Source organism: Suillus clintonianus (assembly GCF_016758775.1).
Source record: "Suillus clintonianus strain FC179 chromosome Unknown DEU56scaffold_1, whole genome shotgun sequence".
NCBI lineage: Eukaryota > Fungi > Basidiomycota > Agaricomycetes > Boletales > Suillaceae > Suillus > Suillus clintonianus.
Window position 1 is genome coordinate 620734 of NW_024539225.1, and position 21726 is coordinate 642459.

Below are 21726 nucleotides of genomic sequence, written 5' to 3' on the forward strand. Positions count from 1 at the left end.
CGGACTTCGCCGCGCCACACGCTGTTATTATGTAATACCAAGAATCAGTGATGCCGACAGCAGTGAGTCCGAGTCTTACTCTCACTGGGGAGCCTTCAAGTTGAGTTGTAAATCGTCGTTACTAAGTGCCCCAGCCGGTTTCGGGCCTCCAGGAGTAAGTAAGGTACGTAGAAGAGCCACAAGTAACGAAGCTGACAAAATCTGGCAGCAATCTGGCAGCACTCATTCGTCGCATATCACACATGACGCCGACGTCTAAACCACAGACTTCAGATGAGCACGAGCACGATTCGTTCGTGCGTCAGGCATTAGAGCAGGCTGCGTTATGCGAACCTGTACCGACAGCATTCTGTGTAGGATGCGTCCTTGTGGCACGTTTGCTAAACTCGGAACCAATCGTGTTGTCGAAGGGTTTTTCGAGGGAATTGCCAGGGAACACTCATGCCGAGGCAAACGCTTTGGCCAAGGTTGAAAGTCTCTCTTCCACGCAGCTGCAATCTCTCGTTTCCCCATGGCCATGGGAAGCGGTGCCTGCCATAGAAGACCTTCTTCGCCTAGTAGACGTTTATACAACGCTTGAACCATGCTCAGTCAGAACATCAGGCCTGGCTGCCTGCGCTGACGCCCTCATTCGCGCCAGGATCAAACGTTGCATCATAGGTGTACGAGAGCCAGATGACTTTGTCAAATGTGAGGGTGCACAGAAGATGAAAGATGCCGGTATCGAGGTTATATGGTACGGCGGCTTAGAGCAAGAGTGCTTGGACGCTGCCCGCAGGGGTCGTCCCATCTAGACTGTGAGTACTTGAGTGCTGCCCATACATTACATTAAATAGTCTTAATGTCGACAGGAGCACTCTCCCAACAACCTCCGACTATCTCTGACCAGTAGTCAATAACTTTCCTGGCGAGCTGGATATCCATGATAGCTGGGGCACTCTCGATCGTCATCGTGATTGTATCCTCCGAAGGGTGTATAATGATCTCAACCATAACATCGTCCTAAATTGCAATTCAGCATGGTCTCAAAGCGAGGGCGAGAAATATGACGAATCTAACCTGTATCAGATTCGACATAGGGATCCAATCAACAGTTTTTGGGTCAGGTTCTGGGACGTTTTCCGGTACCGTGTAAGTAATCTGTATGTGAGAGTTAGATCACAAGCAAATTCGTTCGGGGACCTTACTGACATCTACCGGTTGGAACAGTTCTGCCTCTGTGTCATCTGACGGAAACCTGATCAAGTTGACAAACACGTTGCACAATGGTGCATCCGCGCCTCCTATCCACTGGTGTATCATTTGAAGATCTGTCTGTTGGACAACAGGAGTGCGCAACCGGAGGTCTTCTTGAATGCTACGAGCAATGTCTATGATGTTGTTGCTCCCAAGACGAGCATGCATTGGCAGCACATTCATGCATGGAAACGCCAATCTGTCGATGTCTCTGATAGGTCCTGTTCGACCTGCGTGCCACAATCCAAATGTCACTTGTTCCGACGAAATATAGGAAGACTGGATGTATGCCCAGCATGCCAGCAAAACGCTATGTAACGACACACCATGCACCTGAGCACGCTGTTCAAGAGTGGATACCCCATGCACCGCATCCTTCGCGATAACTACGGTTCGAGTGGTAACCTCATCCTGAACTGCAGGAGTTCTGAGCTGAGGAAAATATAGCGGCCGGAAAGAAGGTGGGAAGATGGATCGCCAATATTCTTCCTGTTCTTGGAGATTTTCTGGTGTCGGTGCAAACGTTGACATGAACGTTTCATAATCTGATGTGACCGACGAGGGTTGTCCAAGGTAGATGCGAGAGAGGTCCTCGATCAAAAGCGCAAGACTCCAGGCATCATACTGGAAATGATGCATTCTAATCAGTAAATATTGGCTGCGCAAGCCATTCAAAAGTAATCCGCAGGCCTGGGGTCCATCAATTGGGGGTGGGCAAGAAATTATCGCGTTCATCCGCGCCTTCAGGTTATCCGTGCTGTCGGGTAAATCATTGAATGGCTCAACGGCAAATGCGCTTCCCATTGCGTCAGTACTGAAGGTTGCTATTTGGATGTCCGAATGAGACTTTGTGGAGACGAATGTTGACCTGAGAATAGGATGTCGAGTAATGAACTCTGTCCAAGAGCTGCGCAGTTTTTCGGGGTCTATTTTCTGGGTCATTCTATAGGCGAACACATGTTGAAATCGTGCATGATGACTTCTTTGCCAAGCGCAAATAAGCCATTTCATGCCAGAGGCTGCCCGGGTAACCGTAAGGGCTCCGCGCCGGTCAGATGGGAGTCTGTTGGCGACAGCTTGATAATCGATCTCTGAAACTAAATAATCCAGAGGCGGTGGACGAGTGCTTGGCCATCTTTCCGCTTCAACCACCCTCGTGGCCAAATCACCGATTGTACGGCAAGCGACGATATCCGCAATGGTCAACGCAATTCCTGCTTCCCTACATTTTGCACTGAGTCGGATCGCTGTGATGGAGTCAATCCCAATAGCTGCAATTGGTCTGTCCGGGTCCAGCCTGTCGACAGAGCATTTGGTGACCGAAGTTAAGACGTTGACCAATGCAGGAGGTAAATGGTCGACTGCTATGCGGGGTGCGATGCTGGGGGTCAGCACATCGCTAGAGCGCGAAAGCTTTCTGCCATCAAAGGGAACATCCGCGACGGCCTTAGCATTCGGTTGGGAGATAACAGTACCCAGAAAGGCTTCAAGTTGTGACATTTCATGATCCAAAGACTCCAGATCCATGATATTGGACAGGCAAGCCAGCGTCACAGAAAAACCGTTATCCGTTTCGTGAAATTCGCAGTTTAGTGGATACTAAAGTAGCCCATTCAGTAGAAGTATACAGAAGGTCCAAAGTATGTACCTGGATGTTGGCTTGAAACTCGTCTGGATTCAACAAACTCCACAAAGGACTTGAATAGGCGGACTTCAGAGGCTGAAAGACGAATATACTGTCCCATAAACCAAAAAGCCCTGACTCGGACTGTATGTCACGAAGCGAAGCATGTTGCCACTCTAACGCGGCTAAGTTATTTGCGTGGATGGAACGCAATAGATCCCTGTTTGTGGTGGTTTCACCGATACGAACACGACACGGTATAGTGTTCTACAACCCGCATGGTCAGTGTAAGCTTGCCCCACGGTCAAAACACGTACAAGCATGGGTCCAATAACGTCTTCGTAGCCTGGAAAAGAGCGTCCAGAGACAACGTGTCCGAACATTATATCATAGGAAGATACTTTCGATGAGACAAGCTTTGACCAAGCTGCCTGCCCCAAACACTGAAGAGTGACACCCGCATCACTGGCAGCCGTCTTCAGAACATGGTAGTCTAGTCTCAGTCGACGAGAGCAGACGACTGACGAAGGCTGTGTAGACTCCACGCGAGGTAACGGAACAGGATGAAAGTCTTGAAGATATTCGACCCAAAAGGGAATACTTTGGCGTTCTTCTCGCAGTATCAAGGGAAGCACGTCATAGAATTGAGGCAGTCTCGTGGGGGAATGGGCTTGATACATTCGCTCCATCTCTTCGAGGAGCGCTCCGATGGAAATACCATCATATATAGCATGATGCATGGCGATCGCAAGGCTATAGTTCTTGACCCCAGCGTCTTCCTGCTGTTCGACCAAACAAAAAGCCAACGGTGGCGTAAACGTTCCCTGCTCTGATACGCTCGTTGATCCGGTGACAGTTTTTATCATCGCATCTAGAGATTCTCCGGGTTGCAGAAGGATCTCGATCCAAACCATGGGTGCATCAGAATGTGAAACTTGCGCCCATTTCCCCAGGTCGATGATGTAATGAAATGTCGTCCGCAAGATGTCAAAGTTCGTGACAATGGATTGACAGGCTCGACGGAGATGGACGTGCTCCACAGAAGGTGCCAGCTTGAACATAAACACGTGGTTATAAAGTACGCCCGAGGAAACAACTGTCTGAACAAGCAATTATCAGCCACTGCACTGCAAGAAGAAGAGTTGTTTGTTACCTGTGATAACATTCCTGCCTGCAAAGCGGTCGTTGGAAATACCCTGGCTTCATCGCGATCAGAAAACCGACAGGTGGCGACGTCAAAATGGGACTCTAATATGCGACATTCTTCCTGAAGTAGATCCCAAGCTTCCGACTCCAGCTGCACACGGTCAACATCTTGAAATAGCGTCGGTAATGACTCTAGTCCAGCCAGACACGCGGACTTCATAAGTTCTGATGCAGTTACGTGGTATCCTTCTTCCTTAAGCGCTCGTGAAAGTCCCACCGACCTGATGGAATCGAGACCCAGAGCAATAAACGATGTCCTCGACCATATCCGTTGGGGATCAACACCCAAAAACTGAGCGACGATCTCCCTCACAGGGTGCAGGGCTACACTGACGCCCCCTTCCCCATTAAAATCGTGTGTGCCATCAGGGATATCGACCGGTGGTGTGGACTCCGCTCTATCGACTAGGGACTTCTGTGAAACAAGGACACGGGGCACTCCGGAAGTTACGACACTGCGAGCCTCAGACTCAAATTGAAGAAGCATCGATTCGATATTGGCAACTTGCGACCCGTCGTCATAGAAGGCTGTCTGAAGAACGAGCTGATTCGTCGAGACGTCCACCACAATCTCCACGGACAGGAAGAACTGCATGAGGTTAGCTAAGGCCAAGCATGACAAAATATGAAGCAGAAGACCCACGTCAGGCTGAGGCAATTCACTCCGCACGACATCAAAAAGCTCGAACGCAGTTTGGTCTTTGTACGTGACCGAGAAAAGAATGTCGAATAAACCAGCACCCGGTCTAACCCATTTCTGCACCTGCCCAAGAGGAACATTTTCGAATGGAATGGCGGTGATGATGTCATCCTGGACTTTACGAAGACAATCAGGGTTGTTGAGGTTGACGCGCATAGGGACAAGAGATAGCAGAGGGATGAGGGCGTCGCCCATACCCTCCACAGGAGCTAACCTCCCTGATCTAATGATCTGAGCTGCACGGTTAATGATGCCCAGCTCAAGCACGGTAAGGCTCACCCCAAAGATTAAGTCGTCGGACTGGCATAGATGTTTTGCGAGCACAGAAGCAAATGTGCAAGTCAACGCGGCCTGCAATGTCACTTGGCAATGGGCAAGCTTTTCTTGAAAATATGAAAGCGGGGTATCAAGAAGCATGGAAATCCGTTTAGGTGAAGCTGATTGGGTCACATCTATCAAATTGCGATAAGACCAGTTAAAATTGCGAAGAGTCGACGTCCAGTGGTCTCGAGCAGGAGACAAGTCCCGAAACGCTACGTGCTCCAATATTTGAACCGGAGGGGTTAGTTTCTGAAGCGGCCTGCTAAGATATATGTCCTCGACATATTTCAGCATGTGAGACAGAGAAATAGCGTCGAACAGCGCATGATGGATGGATAGTACGATGTGAGTGCAACTAGATTCGCGGTAGAGCCGAAGACGAACGGGCGGTACAGAAGTGATGAGACTGTTGATCTCCACAGCAGCTCTTGTGGCTTCTTCATCAAAGAAATAGTCGGAAAAAGTTTCACTGTCGCTCGCCGTAACGAAAGACTCCTCCTCCCAATGCAGATGACAGGTCGTACGCGACAAAATCACTTGGACCAGGGTTTTGCCAAAGAAAAATACAGTCCTATCATGATACCATGAGAGATATTCGGAGACATGGTAATGTTCAAACCTTAGAATATCGATATCTGCCACTGCTTTCTCCCAGGCGCTTCGTAATTGCGGTATAGAGATACCATCTCGAACTCGCATCACGACATGCTGCACACACATCGTTGGCGAGCTCTCAGAGCGGTACAGAATACCCTCTTGAATAGGGTAAGAGGGAAGAACACGCTCTATGTGGAGATGCGGCATCTTCTTCTGAATTTCTGGCATCCATAGTGATGAGAAGTTGTCGACCTCCGGTACGCCTCCTTCTGATCGTGTTGCGACCAGACCTCCCAATCGAGTAGACAGAGCCCGGACAGTAGGGGATTTCATGATTTCTGCGACAGTTATGTCGATACTAAAGGTCCTTCTGAGTGTAGATGCAAGTCGCGCAAGTAACAAGGAATCCATTCCAAGCGCGAATAAACTAGTGTGAACACCGACATGTCCATTGGAGCCCGCAATCGCAAAGTTTTCTTTCAAGAGCTCTAGTATCCGTTCTTCGAGGTCAGAAGCAGGGCTACCACTGTCTGAGTTGTCGACATAACTAGTAGGGTCTTCAGCCAGTCCAATCAAATCGTTAAAATCTAGTTCTGAAAAGATGGAGGTCAAGACTTTGGCGTCCGCCTTGCCGTTAGCATTAAGCGGAAGCCAATTGAGGGCAATTATATGGGCAGGGCGCATGTAACTGGCGAGTTCCTTTTCGCATGCATCGTGCAAAATACGTGTGAGGTTCCTTCCTGGCTTCGCTAGTCCTGGACTAGAACTGCCCCGTCTCGTAGCAATTGATACTTTTGTGTCCCAGGCAATGAAAGAGACGAGCTGTGGTGAGCTGCCGCCTCCGATCTCTGGATGGGTCCCAAGAATAGTCCCAACATCAAGGCTGAGCTGAAGGCAGGATCGAGCAGCTCGCTGGAGCACAGCAGATATCCCTTCCGCCTCGATGCGGACTCCGCGTAACTTGATCTGAGTGTCGACTCTGCCGATTATTTCCAATGATCCGTCGGGCATCATTCGCGATAGATCCCCTGTGCGATACGCCCAAGAACCTTTATGAGGCCACTCGATAAATACTTTGACCGTTAAATCCGGTTGTCCGTGGTAGCCGCGCCCGACAAGGGGACCACCAACAATGAGCTCTCCGACGGCTCCCCGCGGCAAGATATTGAGATCCCGATCAACGACATAAGACGCAACATTACCGAAGGCTGGTCCAACATTGCCTTTGGGTGTGCTGCCATTCATGAATCGAGCACAACATCCTATGGTCACCTCGCTGGGCCTTGGGGAGTGGTAAGAATGAGACCGATAATAAGAAGGAATTAGCCAGTTACCCATAGAAGTTTGCGAGTCTGACTTTGGGATGATCCGCCCACTTGTCTAGAATCTAACATCCACCATTCAGGACCTGTAGGGCATTAACGTGTAAGGCACTCACTGAGTCACTGATTTTCTCTCCACCACTGGCGATAAATCGCAATTTCATTCCATCCATCGCTTCATCCTCTTGAACAGCACCCATGGTTGCATCAATCAAACTGGGCACGATACCAACGTGCGTCACGCCCAAAAGGCTGATATAATAAGGCAGATTCTCCAACAGTATGCTGCGTGGCGCAGAAAGCAACACCATGCCCAGAGAGAGGGACACGAATATCTCTGCGATATGAACGTCGAAGGCAACAGCTATGGGTCAGATCCAAAGTTAGGAGGATAAACGAGAGGGAAAGACTGTTCCTACAAGCAACGCCGAGATACCTTCCATCTCGAATGTTACCCATGTTGACAGCAGCGGAAAAGGAGCTTAGCGCTAGTATCGCTTCAGCGAGACCTTCATGGGTGAGAAGGCAGCCTTTTGGAGTGCCGGTGGTGCCTAAATTTGTTGTCAAATTCATTGGATGAGTGAGTTATCTGATGTTGTTTACCAGACGTGTAGAGCATATACGCCAGATTGGTTGGAAGTGCAATATCTAAATCGGCTGTATCCATTGCCTGTATGTCTCGCGAGATACGATCATCGTCAAGAGCGAGGACAATGTCCCCGAATATCTCAGGAGTGTGTCTATGAGACTCCAAAACGACAAATCTAGCGCCCGAGTCCTTTGCGATGTACGACTTCCTTTCGTTCGGAAGCTCGGGATCAATCTTGCATTAGATCAGCGCATATAAAAATGATGTTATCTTGGTACCAACCGGAACATAACAACCCCCAGCACGTAAAACTCCAAACAGAACTATGTGAAACAGCGGGTTGCGATCCATGCACACAGCAACCCTGTCCGCAGGCTTCAACTGCTGAGATATCAGGTATCGAGCCAGCCTGTTGGCTTGGACATGGAGATCGCCATAAGACAGTGTTTCAGGGACGAGATTGTCTCTGGGTCCCGCTGACAAGGTATGGTACCAACACACTGCTGGGGCATTGGGATAGGCTTGGACGTAAGGGAGGATAAAATCTGTGGCAATGGCAACAGGACGGATATGATCATAAACGGAAGCACGAGCATCTGTGGAAAGACATTTAACAGCAGATGTAAATACAGCTGGGTAGGAAGGAGGCGATGAAATTTTTGAGGTGGGATTTTGAGCTGCGTGCACCGACAGGACCACTATCTGGGAAAGTAACTGATCGACTACGGCAGGGTGTACAAGGCGCGATGCCGTCCGGAAAGATAGTAAAGCTGCGGAAGGATCGAACAAAAGCAATGGAGAACTCTGAAAGTCTGGATTGTGTAAACTCTCTAGTCCATCAAGGACGAAGAGGGCAGTAAACGGTGACTGATCCTCTTTAAGGCCGAGCTCACTCCTCAACTCAGATTCGGTGAAATTCGGGCCCGCGGTTCTGTCCAGTGAACGACTGGCTTCGTCGACTAGATCGCGCCAAACCGCTTCGGCATCCCAACGGAAACGACCGGGGAGAATAGTGTCTCCTGATAGAATCCCGACCACGATGTCTGAGGATGCGCAGTACAAGCCCAATATGTTACAAAACGAGGCAAGCAGTAAGGCAGCACATCCTGGTAGATCTATACCGCGCTCTTGGAAAGGTACCAAGTCAAGAGATATTGACTTGATGTAGGAGGCAGAGTGATCATGATTGCGGCTGTCGGAAAGGTCGGGATACGAGACATGCTGGTAACCTGTAAGAAACATGTGGACATCCAATGAGTCCATCTCTTATGGAATGAGTCTATGATATGAGATAGCAGTAAGTGGTTGGATAGTTATTTTGAACTTGCGAGTCAACTGACCTCGGTACTAGTGTGGCTGAGAACAAAGTATCAATGGTTTTGACGTTGAAGTTAAAGTTGAGAACGACAGGAAACCGAACAGGGGCGCGCGCTACAAATTCCCATTTACGGATTTCATTTGCCAAATGTAAATTTCGTCATAATCTAACATAAAATAATACAATTTCGTTTATCTCGGAAAAGCCCTTCCCCCCCTTCCGTCAACATGTTAAGAGCACGGACTTCGCTGCTAAACAGGGTGCTCGCTCGCAGTTATGCCACGGCCGTTTCACCACATGCTTTGGTCTTTTTGGAGCATCACCAGGGTGACCTCGACTCTGCGTCACTTTCTGCCTTGACGGCAGCATCTCAGTTGGGTGGTCAAGTCACTGGCCTTGTCGTGGGCAGCCCTGAGGAGGTGCCGTCTGTTGTAGAGAAAGCTAAGAGGTATGTCTTTGAACTTCCTCGGATTCATCGCTGATCTCTTCTAGACTAAATGGCTTGAGCACATTACTACATTGCGCATCCCCACAGTATACCACGCTGTTACCTGAGACAATATCACCACTCTTAGAGAAGCTCTTATCACAGAACTCGCCCTTCACGCACGTCGTTTCCGCTCACTCTAGCTCTGCCAAGTCTATTCTGCCTCGGGTTGCAGCCAAACTGGATGTTCCGGCCGTATCCGACATTACATCCCTCGAACATGACGCAACATCGGGAAGCACTACCTTCACTCGTCCCATCTATGCTGGTAATGCCATCTCCACAGTTCGCGCATCTTCCTCCGTCCCCATCAAGTTCTTCACTGTCCGGTCCACCGCATTTGTGGCTGCTGGAGCACAAGATGCATCAGAGAGCGAAGTCAAAGCCCTCGATCCTGTTGAGGTGTCTGATGCACTCACGGAACATCTCAGTACATCTCTGACGAAATCTGACCGACCTGACTTGGGTGTCGCTAGCCGCGTTGTTTCTGGGGGTCGCGCGTTGAAGAATGCCGAGACTTTCCAGTCTACTCTGTATCCTCTTGCGGATGCACTTGGCGCTGCAGTTGGAGCATCGCGTGCTGCCGTAGATGCAGGGTACGCAGACAACTCCCTGCAAGTAGGACAAACAGGCAAGGTGGTAGCTCCTGAACTGTACATGGCATTGGGTATTTCTGGTGCTATCCAGCATCTTGCCGGGATGAAGGATTCCAAACTCATTGTGGCAATAAATAAGGTAAGTGTGTCCACATCACGCTTCAAACGCCTTGTAATTCGTCTTCAGGATCCCGACGCACCAATCTTCCAAGTGGCAGATGTGGGGTTAGTAGCAGATCTTTTTGAGGTAGTGCCAGAGATGGTCGAGAAGTTGAAGCAATGATAGAATGGGCATCATCATGTTCAATTTTCAGCCTGTGCTCATTGGGTGCTTAATACACTAGCCATGGTTGGCTTTGAAAATACCCGCAAGTTCTTCTTTAGTAGTCAAGATATGCCATCAGCGACGACCAAGAGTACTGTGTAGGTCAGGATGACTTGGGATGTTGTCCCAGGGATGATATTTTTCCCACGGTCAATCTTTCTTTTGCTCCTTCGCCCACAGGCGTAGCAAGCAAACATGCGTATCGAGAAATGTTATTTTTGCTCAACGAACGTGTATCCTGGACATGGTGAGCAATAGAAACTCGGAACTGTCAATGCAACATCTCACAGCATGGTCAGGAAGCGCCTTCGTCCGCAATGATTCGAAGGTATTCCGGTTCTGCACTTCAAAGTGAGTCCCATGATAGAAAACCCAGGGTCCATATATTGACAAAGCCCTCAGATGTCACAAAAACTTCAAGCAAGCAACTTTTTAGCCATATCTTTCCACCCATTTCTAATGTCTTCCTAGAATGAAGCGAAATCCTCGCAAAGTAAGATGGACGAAGGCTTTCCGTAAAGCAGCCGGGAAGGAAATGACGATTGTACGTTTTGCTTTCTCGATCCGAAGAAATTTCTGCTCACTACTCGCAACAAGGACTCTACGATTGACTTTGAGAAGCGTAGAAACGTACCTGTCCGCTACGATCGCGAGTTGATGCATACGACAATCAACGCCATGAAACGCATTGGCCAAATTAAGCAGCGGAGAGAACACGCATTCTGGAAGCAAAGGTCATTACTTCCAGTGCCCGAGTATTTCTGTCTCAGACTGACTTCCTTTATTACAGAATGGCGGTTGCTCGGGAGAAACAACGCACGCATAGGACAAAGAAGTTGGCTGCGAAGTCGATGTCCGTTAAGCTGCTTGAGCCAACTGCAATGGAGGAAACCATTGAAGTACTGGAGAAAATAAAAGTGCCAGCGAAAAGCAGAAGTGCACTTATGCAAGGGGAAGGGCGCTCGATGGGCATGGATCTTGACTGATCTGTAGTTGTCTTGTTATGCATTACAAATTGTATACCTTCACTAATTCATGTAACACTCCGTTGGAGGCAGAGGAACAGTGCGTGCACGGTGAAAGCATGAAATATTAAGTTGCGCATACAGGCTTATGATGGGGGATGCTACACCACGAGATACAGGTCCTAATACAACCATGATGATGATATATTACAGTGCGTGAGCAGAATGTTAGCGATGTTTGTACTTGGCCGCATTCTCATGGCGAATGTTGGGATCGAGGGTATTATGAAGTCCCATCAAAGTCTTGCCGACTGCTTCGGAAGCACCAATCATGGGCTTCAAGACTGCGATTGGGACAGCTCGCACCACAGCTCGGACCGCACCCTTATTCTATGTCAGCTCGGCATTGAGCAAATATTATATACTGCTCACTTCGTTTCCGGACTTCTCATACACTTCCATGGGAACAGCAAGTATTGTTTGGGCAGCAGAATGCAAGTTTCTTTGCAAGCTGCGATATCCTGATTGAACTCCCTCCGTAACATCAGCGGGCTGGGCCGCATATCTGCTGATTAATTCTTCATCCGGTCCGTCCCCAGAGTCATCATATGGTATGTGAAACGTTTCGGTCGTAATGGAATCCTTGAACTGGCCTCCAAGCACGCTTTCAGCTTGCTCCAGAATGACTTGAGTGCCGGTAGCAAGCCGAGCTCCAAGTTTGATCGCCTCCATTGCAGTTGACTGTACAAATGCCTTGGTACCCTTTTGAACACCACGGACGATGCGTCCGTCCTTCTTGTACTGTGCAATAGGCAGCAAGACGAGGTCCGCTACTCCAGAGCCAACATTGACCATAGAACGAATGGGTGCTACGCCAGAAATGACATCCACAAGTTGGGTTGCCTTGACATCTGGCGTCCAGAGGTCGTTTATTGTGTCAAAAAACCGGGGCCAACCCGTAATCTATGAAGGCCAGTTAATTCATGAACAAGCGTGCCAAAACAGCGCGTACCCCGTGCAAAGTCAGATGTCTCAAAGTCATCTCCGCGCCATCAAAATGGAAAAAGTTCATGAGCTCAATCGTTTTTCCCTCTCGCAGAGCTCGGTAATCTACGCGTCGAGGTTTGTAATCGAGCTTGAGATCAATTGGGAAGACCTCGGCGTGCTCTGCGAATAAAGTTCGATACAGTTGTCCATTCAGCGTTGAATCAGGAACATACGAATATATGTCTCCTCGCTAGGAGCATCAACAGGTGCAGACGGACTGTCGGGATCTTTGAAGGCAAAAAACTTCTTCAGGAAGTCGAGTGCATCCTGATCAACATATAGTCGCAACGGGAGGAGTTTGGCCTGTGGTGACATATTCTCAGCCCTGTCGCACCAAAAACTTGAGAAGTACTCACGCGTAAACGTGTTTCTTGGGAGGGATGGGAAGGAGATGGTTGGACAGTCTTGAGTTCGACGCGAACCATACTGGAGTCCGTCTCACGAATATTGCCTCGAGAGTCCGACCGTAGTTCGGTCAAGAATTTTCTCCAGGTGGACGTTTTGACGTGATCCAAAATTTCAGCATCCTTTATCACAACGAGAGTCCTGGAGATGAGCGGATCTGTCGGACGACGACGATAATTATCGACTTCAGCATCTAGGCCAATTAGTCTGATTTCGATACTTGGGCCCTTAGACCTTGTCAATCTTCGCCCATGAATGCGAGCAGAGGGTATTCGCTGTTGTTGTCCAGGTGATGCTGAAGGGAGGGTTTGCCAAGAACTGTGGCTTTCTGTTTCCGCGTTTTCGTCGAGTTCATCATCAATGGCGGCGACAAGGGCTGTCGGATCAAGATTATCAAAGTCCTGATCAAGGCCAATATGAATTGAGTTGAACAGCATCGTGCTTGTCTCTTCCACACTAGGGTCTTGAGTCTGGCCAGCGGAAATCAGCTGCCTAATCTTGGCTAACTTCTTGCGCATGTCTTTGATTTCTTGCTCCACAATTTTTCGTGTGCGGGGCCAATCGTAACCGTCGTGTAGAAAAAGCGATATGTCAGAGTCATGGATGCGCACTCGGAGAATAGTGTCACGTAGACTGCCAAATCACTCGATTATACAGAATACAAGTCAAAGGCAAAAACTTACCTAGCAAGATCACCCGTGTTTTCTGGAGGAATTGTGTCATAATAATGCTCGATAGGACGGATAGGCTTGATGATGCGGATTGTTTCTCCTCCCACATTGGAAACAACTCCCGTTTCCCCAGCTACCGGTGTCGTTCGGCCGTCCTCTTGTACATCGAAGTCTTCTAGGTCATCGTCCCGAAGCTCTCGCAAACCAGCAGCCGAACCAAAAGATTCGTCCAGGTAGTCGAGATTCGTCGGTAAGTCATCGCTGATCATATCGGCTGCATTACCGACATCAGGAATCCGCCTGAAAGCTTGCTCGTCGAGAGATGCTATAACAAAAACTTAGCTACCCTCGTATGTTCTGCCAAAAGAATAATTACCCATCATGCCTTGCTCAGGCGGACGATGAACAAGGGAAGCGGGAACTTTCTTGCTAGACACCGCCGGTCTGTGGGATGATTGTAAGCGACACTGCAATGCTGAATGTTTAGCAAGGTAATCACGTACTCCACAGGAGATGGGGGCTTGAGTATGGACGTGAAGTCACCGATATAGCCCGTTAACGCAGCTATAGTGTCCGCACATAGGTGCACCCGCAAGCTGACTCGATTCACAAGTACCTAGATTTGATTGAGAGACGAGACTTAAATTGGCATGCTATGACTTACGCCGACGCTCGGAGGGACACAAGCGTTGTCAGTCTTAAACACAAGGTCCAGATCTCCGATATCTGCGATCGATGCAAACCCAAAGTTCTGTGAACGAGCGTCATCGTATTTTTTACTTGTGGGTTGAAGGAGAAATTACCTTCCACAAGTTGAGACTGGATCCTCCGCTTGTGTTGGCGGATCCTGGACCATTGAGGGCATCGGCCATGGAATCGACCAATAAGAATGACAAGGAAGGGACTAGCAACTTGAACTTGAACTCGCTGGAATTACCAGCAAGCTCGGTGTTTAGCTCGGCTTCGCCAATGTACACGACTGCAGCACCAGGGTGGCTAGGGGCATACGTCTTGATCGAGACATCTGCAATTGCGAAAGAAAGAGAGGTTCGCTCGGAAGGAACAACTGATTCGAAGACCTGAAGAACATTATTGATCTATTCTACTCCGAAGAGGGCGCACTTACCCCCGGTGGTGCTTTCATAAACTGAGCTACATCCGAAATCCACCGCAGATCAGGATAGACATGGCAAGTGAAGCCCCAGAGAGCCAGCCGTATCTTGGTCTCTTTTGCACCAGTTTCGGGAACAACGAGCGAAGCGAAGCGAGCCTTTACCATCGGCCTTGGCACAGAGGACTAGACTTTCATGAGGGATGCATCTACAACAAATAATCTGCATAACGCACCAGACTGCGAGGTAATGTCAGCACGAGGAGAGGTACGAGCTCCCACTTAGGCGACACCTCCCCGACGTGAAGGTTCATCAAGCTTGAGGTTATGACAGTCTCGTCCTGATTGAAAGAACCGAAGTGAGAATTCTAAAATATATATCTGCCGGTCCACAAACCTTGCCATCAGGTTTCAGTTCAACAAGGACGTCAATGTCCGAGGCGGATATATCGAAAGGACGAATCGAGGGCACGGAAGATTGGGAACGGGATGTCAGTATTCTTACTAGAGCTGAATTTCGAATATATCAATGTTAGCAGTAAATGGAGCCGAAATTGACTCTACCTTCGGCAATGATCACTTTCACAGCCGTCTCGCTTTGTTTCGGCGTTGACGCTATTGTGCCGAAGCTGCTCTCGTCACTACCACGACTCCCAACGCGCCTTGATTTGGCGAAAAACCTACTGCCAATCATGCTCGGGTTGCGGCTGTGAGCCACTTCAGTATCTGTTTCCTCTGTGGCGGCGGTGATTGCTTGCGCGACACTATCAGCCCAGATTTGCAAACCATCGAACACTGGCTTTTCAAGGACGACGTTGACCAATGGGACGTTAACGATGATGGAAGTCCTATGTGCCGAGGAAGATACAGCAGATTTTGATGGAGCCAGTTGCATCAATTGAAAGCGAATGGGAAGTGAGTCCAGCGCCTGTTCTGACAACAGCAACGAAGCCGATCCAGGGTGAATGTCATCCGTTCGTGGTAAAGAACCAAGCGATATGAAGGCATGCGCCTTTGAATCTCCTGCGCGCGCGTAGGATAAAACAACTCCCTTGATATGGCCACTCAAGAGTTGTCCTGGCAGTTTTTTGACACTGGGTCTCCTTAATTCACCACCATCACCGAATCTGACTGTCGATGCTTCTTGGTTGAGGGGTTTGTTAGATATCTGAACGTCATGGACATCCAGTATGATGCCTCCTGATCGGGAGGACTGAAGGGATGGTGATTTGCATCGAACCTCAGCGCGGAGAGCAGGTAGGATAATGGTGATCTCTGTACGCGGCATCTGCTTGGATTTGGACTGCAAGCAAATAGCATGATAAGTCAGATATATACCCCACAACTGCAGATTATTACCTTTTTGGCGTTTGTGGCTCGCTTGCTGTGGGGTCTCTGTCTCGATGGTGCCCCAGTCCGATAGTCAATGCCTAAGTCCAAGTCCTCGAGGACAAGTCTTTCCAAGCGTCTTCTCTCGCGCGCGCGTTCGAGTTGCCTTGGTGTCATGACTGGAATGTTGATTTCATCATCGCTTCCTGAATCCTCCTCATCAGTGTCGTCCAGTGAACTAGGCCCTTGAGACGTGTCGGAAACGTCCCGAGCAGGAGATCCTTCAACTGCTAGGACTTCGTCAAGAAACTTGAGCATACCACCGCCCTCAAGCATCATGTCGACGTCGAAGAATACGTGTAACGGTGCGATCCGAAGCAAGATGTCGGTCAAACCCCCTGAACGAGTAGTCGCAGGGGATACATGAGCGGTGAAGGTAATAGCCCTGGACGATGACAACTCCTCGAGCTCTTCACTCGACAAAGCTGCTGTGGGTGGCTTTGGAGAAGTCGATAATGCAGATGGTTTGGACGGTGGACTGTGTACTACTTGATCCTTCCCTGTGGATGACTTCACTCTCCAGGTCGAGAGCTTTGAAGAGCCTCCTGCAAGTTTCACAGCAGTCCAATCCACCACCTCAAAAGTCGGCAATGTCACTTCGGAAAGCGGCTGTGCTGGAATGGGTGTCGAAGAGAAAAATGGACGACAATGACTGACGATATATTGATTGTGCAGATGATGATCCGTAATCAGGAGGGGTAACGAAACTTGCGCCACGTCGTTATCGATACTCCTGGAAGAGTGGTACATGAACACCGAGAGATTTGAGAGGAATATGTTGGTTGATATCGGAGAAACGTGGGCTGCATCAGTCTGATTTCCGGGAGCCCCAGACAAATCAAGAGAACCTGTAACATTCTCCAACAATACGCGTAAGTATGTCGAAGGTAATCTCGGAGGGACAAGTGGGCTTTGGAAGAATGCTTCCAGCGAAGGAACTTCTTGATCTAGGGCCTCAGAGATCAAAAGGGTCACAATTCCGCGGATATTTAGACTTGCGTGCAAGGCGCACGGAAAAATTGGTGAGCTCGGTGTAACCTCAGGATATTGAGGAGTATCAGCATCCTTGGATCTGCAGTAATTGAGCATTTCCAATAGCATGCGGACGTGACAAGCGCGAAGAGCACAAGACATGACGCCGACACTGACGCTGAGACTTAGGGCTTCGTCCTCCTTGACCACGATGCTCTCCGTAGCAGGCAAAACTATCTCAGGGGCCGGTGCGTGCGCTACGTCATGATTTGTGTAGCTAGGCGGCGTTTGTAGTCGAACAACAATAGGATCTGCACCGAAAGAAAAAACCAGATCTTCTGTGGCCCAGTGAGGTACATGGGTGGACTCTCGATTGCCTGCTGTGTGATCGCACGAGTATGGCTGAGGCATATGTCCAGTATCGAGTTTTCCGAGGGGCTCAAGGGCTGGTGCGATGGCTGAGGAGCCGCAGCCAGTAGTAGAGACCGCGCTCTGATACATGCTACTGATTACTGAGCTAGACGGGGAAGCACGAAACTGACTACGTGGTGGAAGAGCAACAATGGACTGCGACATCATCATCTGCGTGTCTTCGTCGATGGAGGAATAAGAGGACGCGGGTGATACTGGACGAGGAGCCCGCTGATGATCGTGCAGCGTGACATGGGACGAAGTAAGCGACACAGGCGACATAGTCCGTGGTGAGACGACAGGGCGCTGTGCAGTAGCCCGAATGTCCCGAGAGGTAATGGTCACACCTGATATCGAGACTGTACGTATGTGACCACTATGTGGGCTTCTTTCAAGAGCACTGTTGCTCGATGGCCCATCACCAGCACTTTGCTGCTTTGGAACACCTGAGTCCGTACTATATGCAATTTCGGGTATTGACAGGGTGAAGCTTGAGTGTCCGGGGTGGACGATGACTATTTTCGTGTCCACAGCAGAGAACTCGAATCGTGCAAGCAAATGTTCGAAGAGGGTAGCGAATAGAGATACCCCAGAAGGGTCAGAATCAATGCCAATTTCTTCTTTATGATGTGCGTGGTTAGAGGAATCAAGTCCTCCGGGAAGGTGATGACCCTCGTCATGAACGTGCGGCGGTCGGGAATCTGAATACAAAGACTCTCGGAGTGTAGCTTCTTCTCGGGGGGTAAGCTCGCCATGAATGAATGTCTCTGCTACTGACGCAACAGATTGCGCAAGGTTGACACTGTTTGGAGAGCCGGGGTCGGATGGGGGAGTCGCATGCAATGTGAGGTGCAGTGACTGTACCGAAAGCCCTACACTGGAAGTGAGAGGATTGGGGAATGGAATTTGCGCAGTTACACAAGATATGGAGCCATCATGGAGCCTAAAGGGTGATCCTGATAGAATTTTATTGATCGCCTTTGGAATAGTCAACACATGGACAGTTAGACCACAAAGTAAAGCTCGAACCTGGTCGTCTAGCTCAAGATCCCTTACTTGCACGACCCCAGATCCTATCTGCGAGTCTATTTGATGAAGATCGAGCTGCCCTGGCTTAAGAAGATGTCCCAGTGACTTCTTGAGAACGAACGAAAGAAACCGACGCTGAATTGCGGAGGGTAAAGAGAAGTCGAACGACGGAAGTCCAGGGAACCAGGAAGAATACCAAGTAGACATGATAATGGGCGTCACTTGAGTGTGAGTTCAAGATCGAAATTGATTCATGACCTAGTGCTCTGCATAGTATTGTAGAAGTACGTATTGAGCCAGGTGGGCACACGCAGCAAAGATGCAGGGGGTATAGCTGTAAGTACACCCGGTATATCGGAGTTGCCTTTTCTGTCCAAGCGCGTACCAAAAACATATCAAAGACTTCAAAGTGAACTTTGCACAAGCTCCGCAACTAAGTTATGTACACAGCTCAAATAACAGGACTCCCCGTCTCCTGAATAGCTTTTGAAGGAGGTTTGATGAATCCTCATGAGCACATTGCCCCAAGGAATGTGAGACACTGATTTATACAGGTTATGAAACTAGACCGATGCGCGAGGCGTGAGCGCGATGCGACCATCGTCCAGCGGTCTGACTATGTAGACTTCTTCGAGAAGCCACTCTATGTCGGCACTAGGAAAGAATAAACCAGGGACTATCGTGATGATGAATGCAATCTATTTACCTGAATTCTTCCCGAGTAGTCCCGATCACCTGTATCACGCGCTCGAACACATCAGTTATCCAAACTCCATAAATATTATCACCCTGGAGCTGACTGAGGCTGGACACGATAGCGAATTGTGTCGCTGTCAATTGAGCGAGCTGGCCATAATAACTTCGTGGAGTAGACTGATAACTGATTTGAAGCGAAGAACCAAAGGAAGAAAGGGGGCTCGGTGTTCTCGCGACTGTGTGAGGATGGGCTACCCGAACAAAGGCAGAATGAATAGTTTCGGGCTCAAGTGCGGGAAATGGTGTAGGAAGTTGGGATGCAGCTTGCTTTGAGGTTGACGCGAAACTCAGACCCTCATTATAATCGCCATACTGCGGCAACGGCCCTACAGTCTCAGGAGGAGAGCTGACATTTCCACCTTCATCATTCTGGGGCAGATCAAAAAATGACGGATAAGATTGTTCAAATGCTCCCGAGTCGGCTGCTTGGCCATGGGCCGCATCCCCATCGAGTGCTTGTTCGACGAGCATCTCATCCGTGTTCAAGTTGTGGGCCTGCATAAAGTTGGAACACATACGTCAATCATAGATCCTGAATATACACATACTGGTGGCCTTCTGTGTCTCTCAATCATCAAACTCGTCCTCATACACTCAAGGGTATGATACATAGCCTGGTGATAGCCTGCCCCAGTCATGGAGTCAATCTCGACCATGTTTTGGTGGCCACGCTGTGTAATTTTGCCCATTATGCAAGCTAGACTATTGTCACTTGATGAATGACAAAAGATTAGAACTGTGTTGTAATACAAAACCACGGTCCACGACGCACAATTGTCGTGCCATGGCCGAGAACGCTGCGACATGCTCATGTCCTGCGTTGTTAAGGTGTGACCCATATATTCTCCCAGTGCCATCTTCGAGATTATAACCACATCGAATATCACTGGTGTCTGATCGTAACATGACATGGGCGACAAGCAGGATCTTCAGGGATTTCAATTACATCTGATCTTTCAGTGCCACTGGAGAAACATTCAAATTGCAGCGACTCGCCTTGTCGAACTTGGCCCCACCAAGCGAAAACTTAACGTCACCGGGCAAGCGTTCCGCCTGCAGCGCCTGGTAGACCGTGACTGGTCTGACTGTTTTTGTTTCAGTTGGCTCGATGACTGTTATTTCCACTAGCAAAGGTTCGCAGTCTTCCATCGTTGTGAGCGCGAGGTGGAGATGCGTCGCAACCGTTTTCCAGGTTACTGATCAACACTGCCTTGATCTGGGCCTGAATGAAGTTGAAGCTTCTGAAGATCTACCCCTGTGTAGTGATGTCTACGATGTTGACCATCTTTCCGATTTGAGGTAAATACTGATACTCATCGTGCAGAAATGAACCAATGACTACATCAATCGATTCAAGAATCTCTCGGCAGTTTGAACGGTATACCTAAGTACTCGCAAGTAACCTTCACTGTCAAAAGTACACGACCATCGTGGGTCCATCAATCAGCAACCTTGAAGTGCGAATCGTCGATAGTAGTAAAGACGAGGCCATCGTCCATGAGTTTATCTAAAGCATTACTGGACACTGCGTTAGACTATTGGGGCCAAGCACGCCTTGTGAGACAACATACCTAATTGTGACAGCGTTACCTCCGACAGCACGCGCAACAGCACCAACGTGTACACCTTCCTCATTGGTAGGTTGGCTCTGCAGGAACGTTATGATCGCATATTCCAACTTTGGCAAATGAGAGTATTGGTTATTGTTCGCAGCCGGGGCATTTGACTGAGCTGCATATGCAGAGCTTCCGGCAACTTGGCCCTGTGGAAGTGTTGTTGACGGATTTTGTCCAGGACGAGGGGGCTGCTCAAGAAGATCAGATTGGTGATATTGTAATTCGGTCTGCGCATACCGCTCCTTTCGCCCATGTTAGTGTGACTGTCATCGCTTCCAAAAGGTGGAAGTATAGCTCATGAGGCGACTTGACCGGCCGTATATGAGTCGCATTCACGTATCGCTTGCTGCCAAACATTTTCAACGTGCCGGATACGCGTACGTATGATCCCTCACTGTCCTAGCATTAGCTTTGCCACTGCGGCTTGCAAAAGATGATATTTACGCGATGGCACTTGACCCCGTCCCACTCTCTTCTATTGAGGAGTCAATCCAATGTCGGGCTTCGATGCGACCCGTGCCATCGTCGACCCAGTATAAGTTGTTGGTGGCTTGGCTTTGTATTGAAACGACATGCCCGACGACAGTGACCTGCAAATTCGCAGTCCATACAACTAGCTACGCGGAGATAGATGCAAATTACCTGACCGAGTTCCGTCTCATCTAGCATCCACTCCGCGTCCGAATGCGCCTGTGTTGCATTTAGGAGCTGAAGGACAGTCAGAGGTCGTAAGGAGTGGGCTATCTCGGTTTTCTATATTGCACTCAGTTCAGTAGAGCATTGGAACGATGATATGCAACATACTCTACCAGTTCCTCCTGGGCTACCGCTCGCGCTTCCATATGGTGATCCACCTGTCATGAATCCACCACCGCCTCCTCCACCTCCACTGTTCCCGTAGTAGTCGTTGACTTCCCATTCTAATTAGCAGAGTATTCAGAGATAGTGAGACTACTCACATTGACTCATCTTTTAAAAGTCGTCAACGTGTTGTAGTGCGCAGACTTGTCGTGATGAGCGCAGACTCGGAGCG

At 49.2% G+C, this 21726-nt stretch overlaps 7 protein-coding genes across 7 annotated transcripts; 3 read left to right on the top strand and 4 right to left on the bottom strand.

The window, feature by feature from the left end:
• Positions 1–35: 35 nt before the first annotated feature.
• On the top strand, positions 36–931 carry DEU56DRAFT_8210 (diaminohydroxyphosphoribosylamino-pyrimidine deaminase). The gene is made up of 4 exons (XM_041354098.1): positions 36–62; positions 127–163; positions 220–797; positions 852–931. The coding sequence occupies exon 3, from the start codon at positions 243–245 to the stop codon at positions 792–794; it is 552 nt and encodes a 183-aa protein (XP_041215643.1). The 5' UTR covers positions 36–62; positions 127–163; positions 220–242; the 3' UTR covers positions 795–797; positions 852–931.
• DEU56DRAFT_8353 (uncharacterized protein) lies at positions 812–8995 on the bottom strand. The gene is made up of 15 exons (XM_041354750.1): positions 8936–8995; positions 7878–8874; positions 7610–7829; positions 7426–7557; positions 7123–7370; positions 7019–7071; positions 5707–6966; positions 5046–5658; positions 4710–4997; positions 4014–4655; positions 3178–3960; positions 2885–3127; positions 1192–2835; positions 1060–1140; positions 812–1002 (listed from the first exon to the last, which is right to left on the bottom strand). Exons 2-15 carry the CDS (start codon positions 8856–8858, stop codon positions 829–831), a joined length of 7362 nt encoding a protein of 2453 aa, XP_041215644.1. The 5' UTR covers positions 8859–8874; positions 8936–8995; the 3' UTR covers positions 812–828.
• A 145-nt stretch (positions 8996–9140) lies between these two features.
• On the top strand, positions 9141–10279 carry DEU56DRAFT_722557 (DHS-like NAD/FAD-binding domain-containing protein; the record flags this gene model as incomplete). The annotated part of the gene is made up of 3 exons (XM_041347736.1): positions 9141–9361; positions 9406–10135; positions 10184–10279. 3 exons carry the CDS (start codon positions 9141–9143, stop codon positions 10277–10279), a joined length of 1047 nt encoding a protein of 348 aa, XP_041215645.1.
• A 237-nt stretch (positions 10280–10516) lies between these two features.
• Positions 10517–11307, top strand: DEU56DRAFT_968914 (ribosomal protein L24e-domain-containing protein; the record flags this gene model as incomplete). Its single annotated transcript, XM_041359401.1, has 6 exons — positions 10517–10568; positions 10621–10672; positions 10724–10741; positions 10793–10865; positions 10919–11055; positions 11112–11307. The coding sequence occupies 6 exons, from the start codon at positions 10517–10519 to the stop codon at positions 11305–11307; spliced, it is 528 nt and encodes a 175-aa protein (XP_041215646.1).
• Positions 11308–11375: 68 nt separating this feature from the next.
• On the bottom strand, positions 11376–18650 carry DEU56DRAFT_8443 (uncharacterized protein). Its single transcript, XM_041355102.1, has 16 exons — positions 18322–18650; positions 15880–18270; positions 15085–15823; positions 14918–15030; positions 14757–14861; positions 14536–14706; positions 14213–14488; positions 14074–14160; positions 13913–14025; positions 13786–13853; positions 13422–13734; positions 12690–13371; positions 12507–12636; positions 12299–12453; positions 11719–12249; positions 11376–11670 (listed from the first exon to the last, which is right to left on the bottom strand). The coding sequence occupies exons 1-16, from the start codon at positions 18526–18528 to the stop codon at positions 11515–11517; spliced, it is 6237 nt and encodes a 2078-aa protein (XP_041215647.1). The 5' UTR covers positions 18529–18650; the 3' UTR covers positions 11376–11514.
• A 1-nt stretch (position 18651) lies between these two features.
• Positions 18652–20084, bottom strand: DEU56DRAFT_8512 (uncharacterized protein). The gene is made up of 4 exons (XM_041355191.1): positions 19850–20084; positions 19626–19788; positions 19028–19572; positions 18652–18975 (listed from the first exon to the last, which is right to left on the bottom strand). The coding sequence occupies exons 1-4, from the start codon at positions 19981–19983 to the stop codon at positions 18885–18887; spliced, it is 933 nt and encodes a 310-aa protein (XP_041215648.1). The 5' UTR covers positions 19984–20084; the 3' UTR covers positions 18652–18884.
• A 316-nt stretch (positions 20085–20400) lies between these two features.
• DEU56DRAFT_8415 (replication protein A subunit RPA32) lies at positions 20401–21726 on the bottom strand. The gene is made up of 6 exons (XM_041354996.1): positions 21498–21726; positions 21336–21446; positions 21138–21283; positions 20931–21087; positions 20649–20881; positions 20401–20595 (listed from the first exon to the last, which is right to left on the bottom strand). Exons 1-6 carry the CDS (start codon positions 21552–21554, stop codon positions 20517–20519), a joined length of 783 nt encoding a protein of 260 aa, XP_041215649.1. The 5' UTR covers positions 21555–21726; the 3' UTR covers positions 20401–20516.

Bases quoted from the DNA above. Each gene is read 5' to 3' on its own strand.
- DEU56DRAFT_8210 (XM_041354098.1), top strand. From the start codon at position 243: ATGACGCCGACGTCTAAACCACAGACTTCAGATGAGCACGAGCACGAT.
- DEU56DRAFT_8353 (XM_041354750.1), bottom strand. From the start codon at position 8,858: ATGGACTCATTGGATGTCCACATGTTTCTTACAGGTTACCAGCATGTC. The intron at 7,371-7,425 runs GTAGGAACAGTC...TCTGACCCATAG, and splicing joins AAGGTATCTCGGCGTTGCTT to CTGTTGCCTTCGACGTTCAT. The intron at 4,656-4,709 runs GTGGGTCTTCTG...AACCTCATGCAG, and splicing joins GTGAATTGCCTCAGCCTGAC to TTCTTCCTGTCCGTGGAGAT.
- DEU56DRAFT_8443 (XM_041355102.1), bottom strand. From the start codon at position 18,528: ATGTCTACTTGGTATTCTTCCTGGTTCCCTGGACTTCCGTCGTTCGAC. The intron at 14,862-14,917 runs GTTTGTGGACCG...TCTTTCAATCAG, and splicing joins AACTGAAACCTGATGGCAAG to GACGAGACTGTCATAACCTC. The intron at 14,026-14,073 runs GTAAGTCATAGC...AATCAAATCTAG, and splicing joins GTGTCCCTCCGAGCGTCGGC to GTACTTGTGAATCGAGTCAG.
- DEU56DRAFT_8512 (XM_041355191.1), bottom strand. From the start codon at position 19,983: ATGTTACGATCAGACACCAGTGATATTCGATGTGGTTATAATCTCGAA. The intron at 19,573-19,625 runs GTATGTGTATAT...AACTTTATGCAG, and splicing joins AGAGACACAGAAGGCCACCA to GCCCACAACTTGAACACGGA. The intron at 18,976-19,027 runs GTAAATAGATTG...ATTCTTTCCTAG, and splicing joins ACTACTCGGGAAGAATTCAG to TGCCGACATAGAGTGGCTTC.
- DEU56DRAFT_8415 (XM_041354996.1), bottom strand. From the start codon at position 21,554: ATGACAGGTGGATCACCATATGGAAGCGCGAGCGGTAGCCCAGGAGGA. The intron at 21,447-21,497 runs GTATGTTGCATA...AGTGCAATATAG, and splicing joins GCCCAGGAGGAACTGGTAGA to AAAACCGAGATAGCCCACTC. The intron at 20,882-20,930 runs GTATGCGCAGAC...CTTCTTGAGCAG, and splicing joins TAACATGGGCGAAAGGAGCG to CCCCCTCGTCCTGGACAAAA.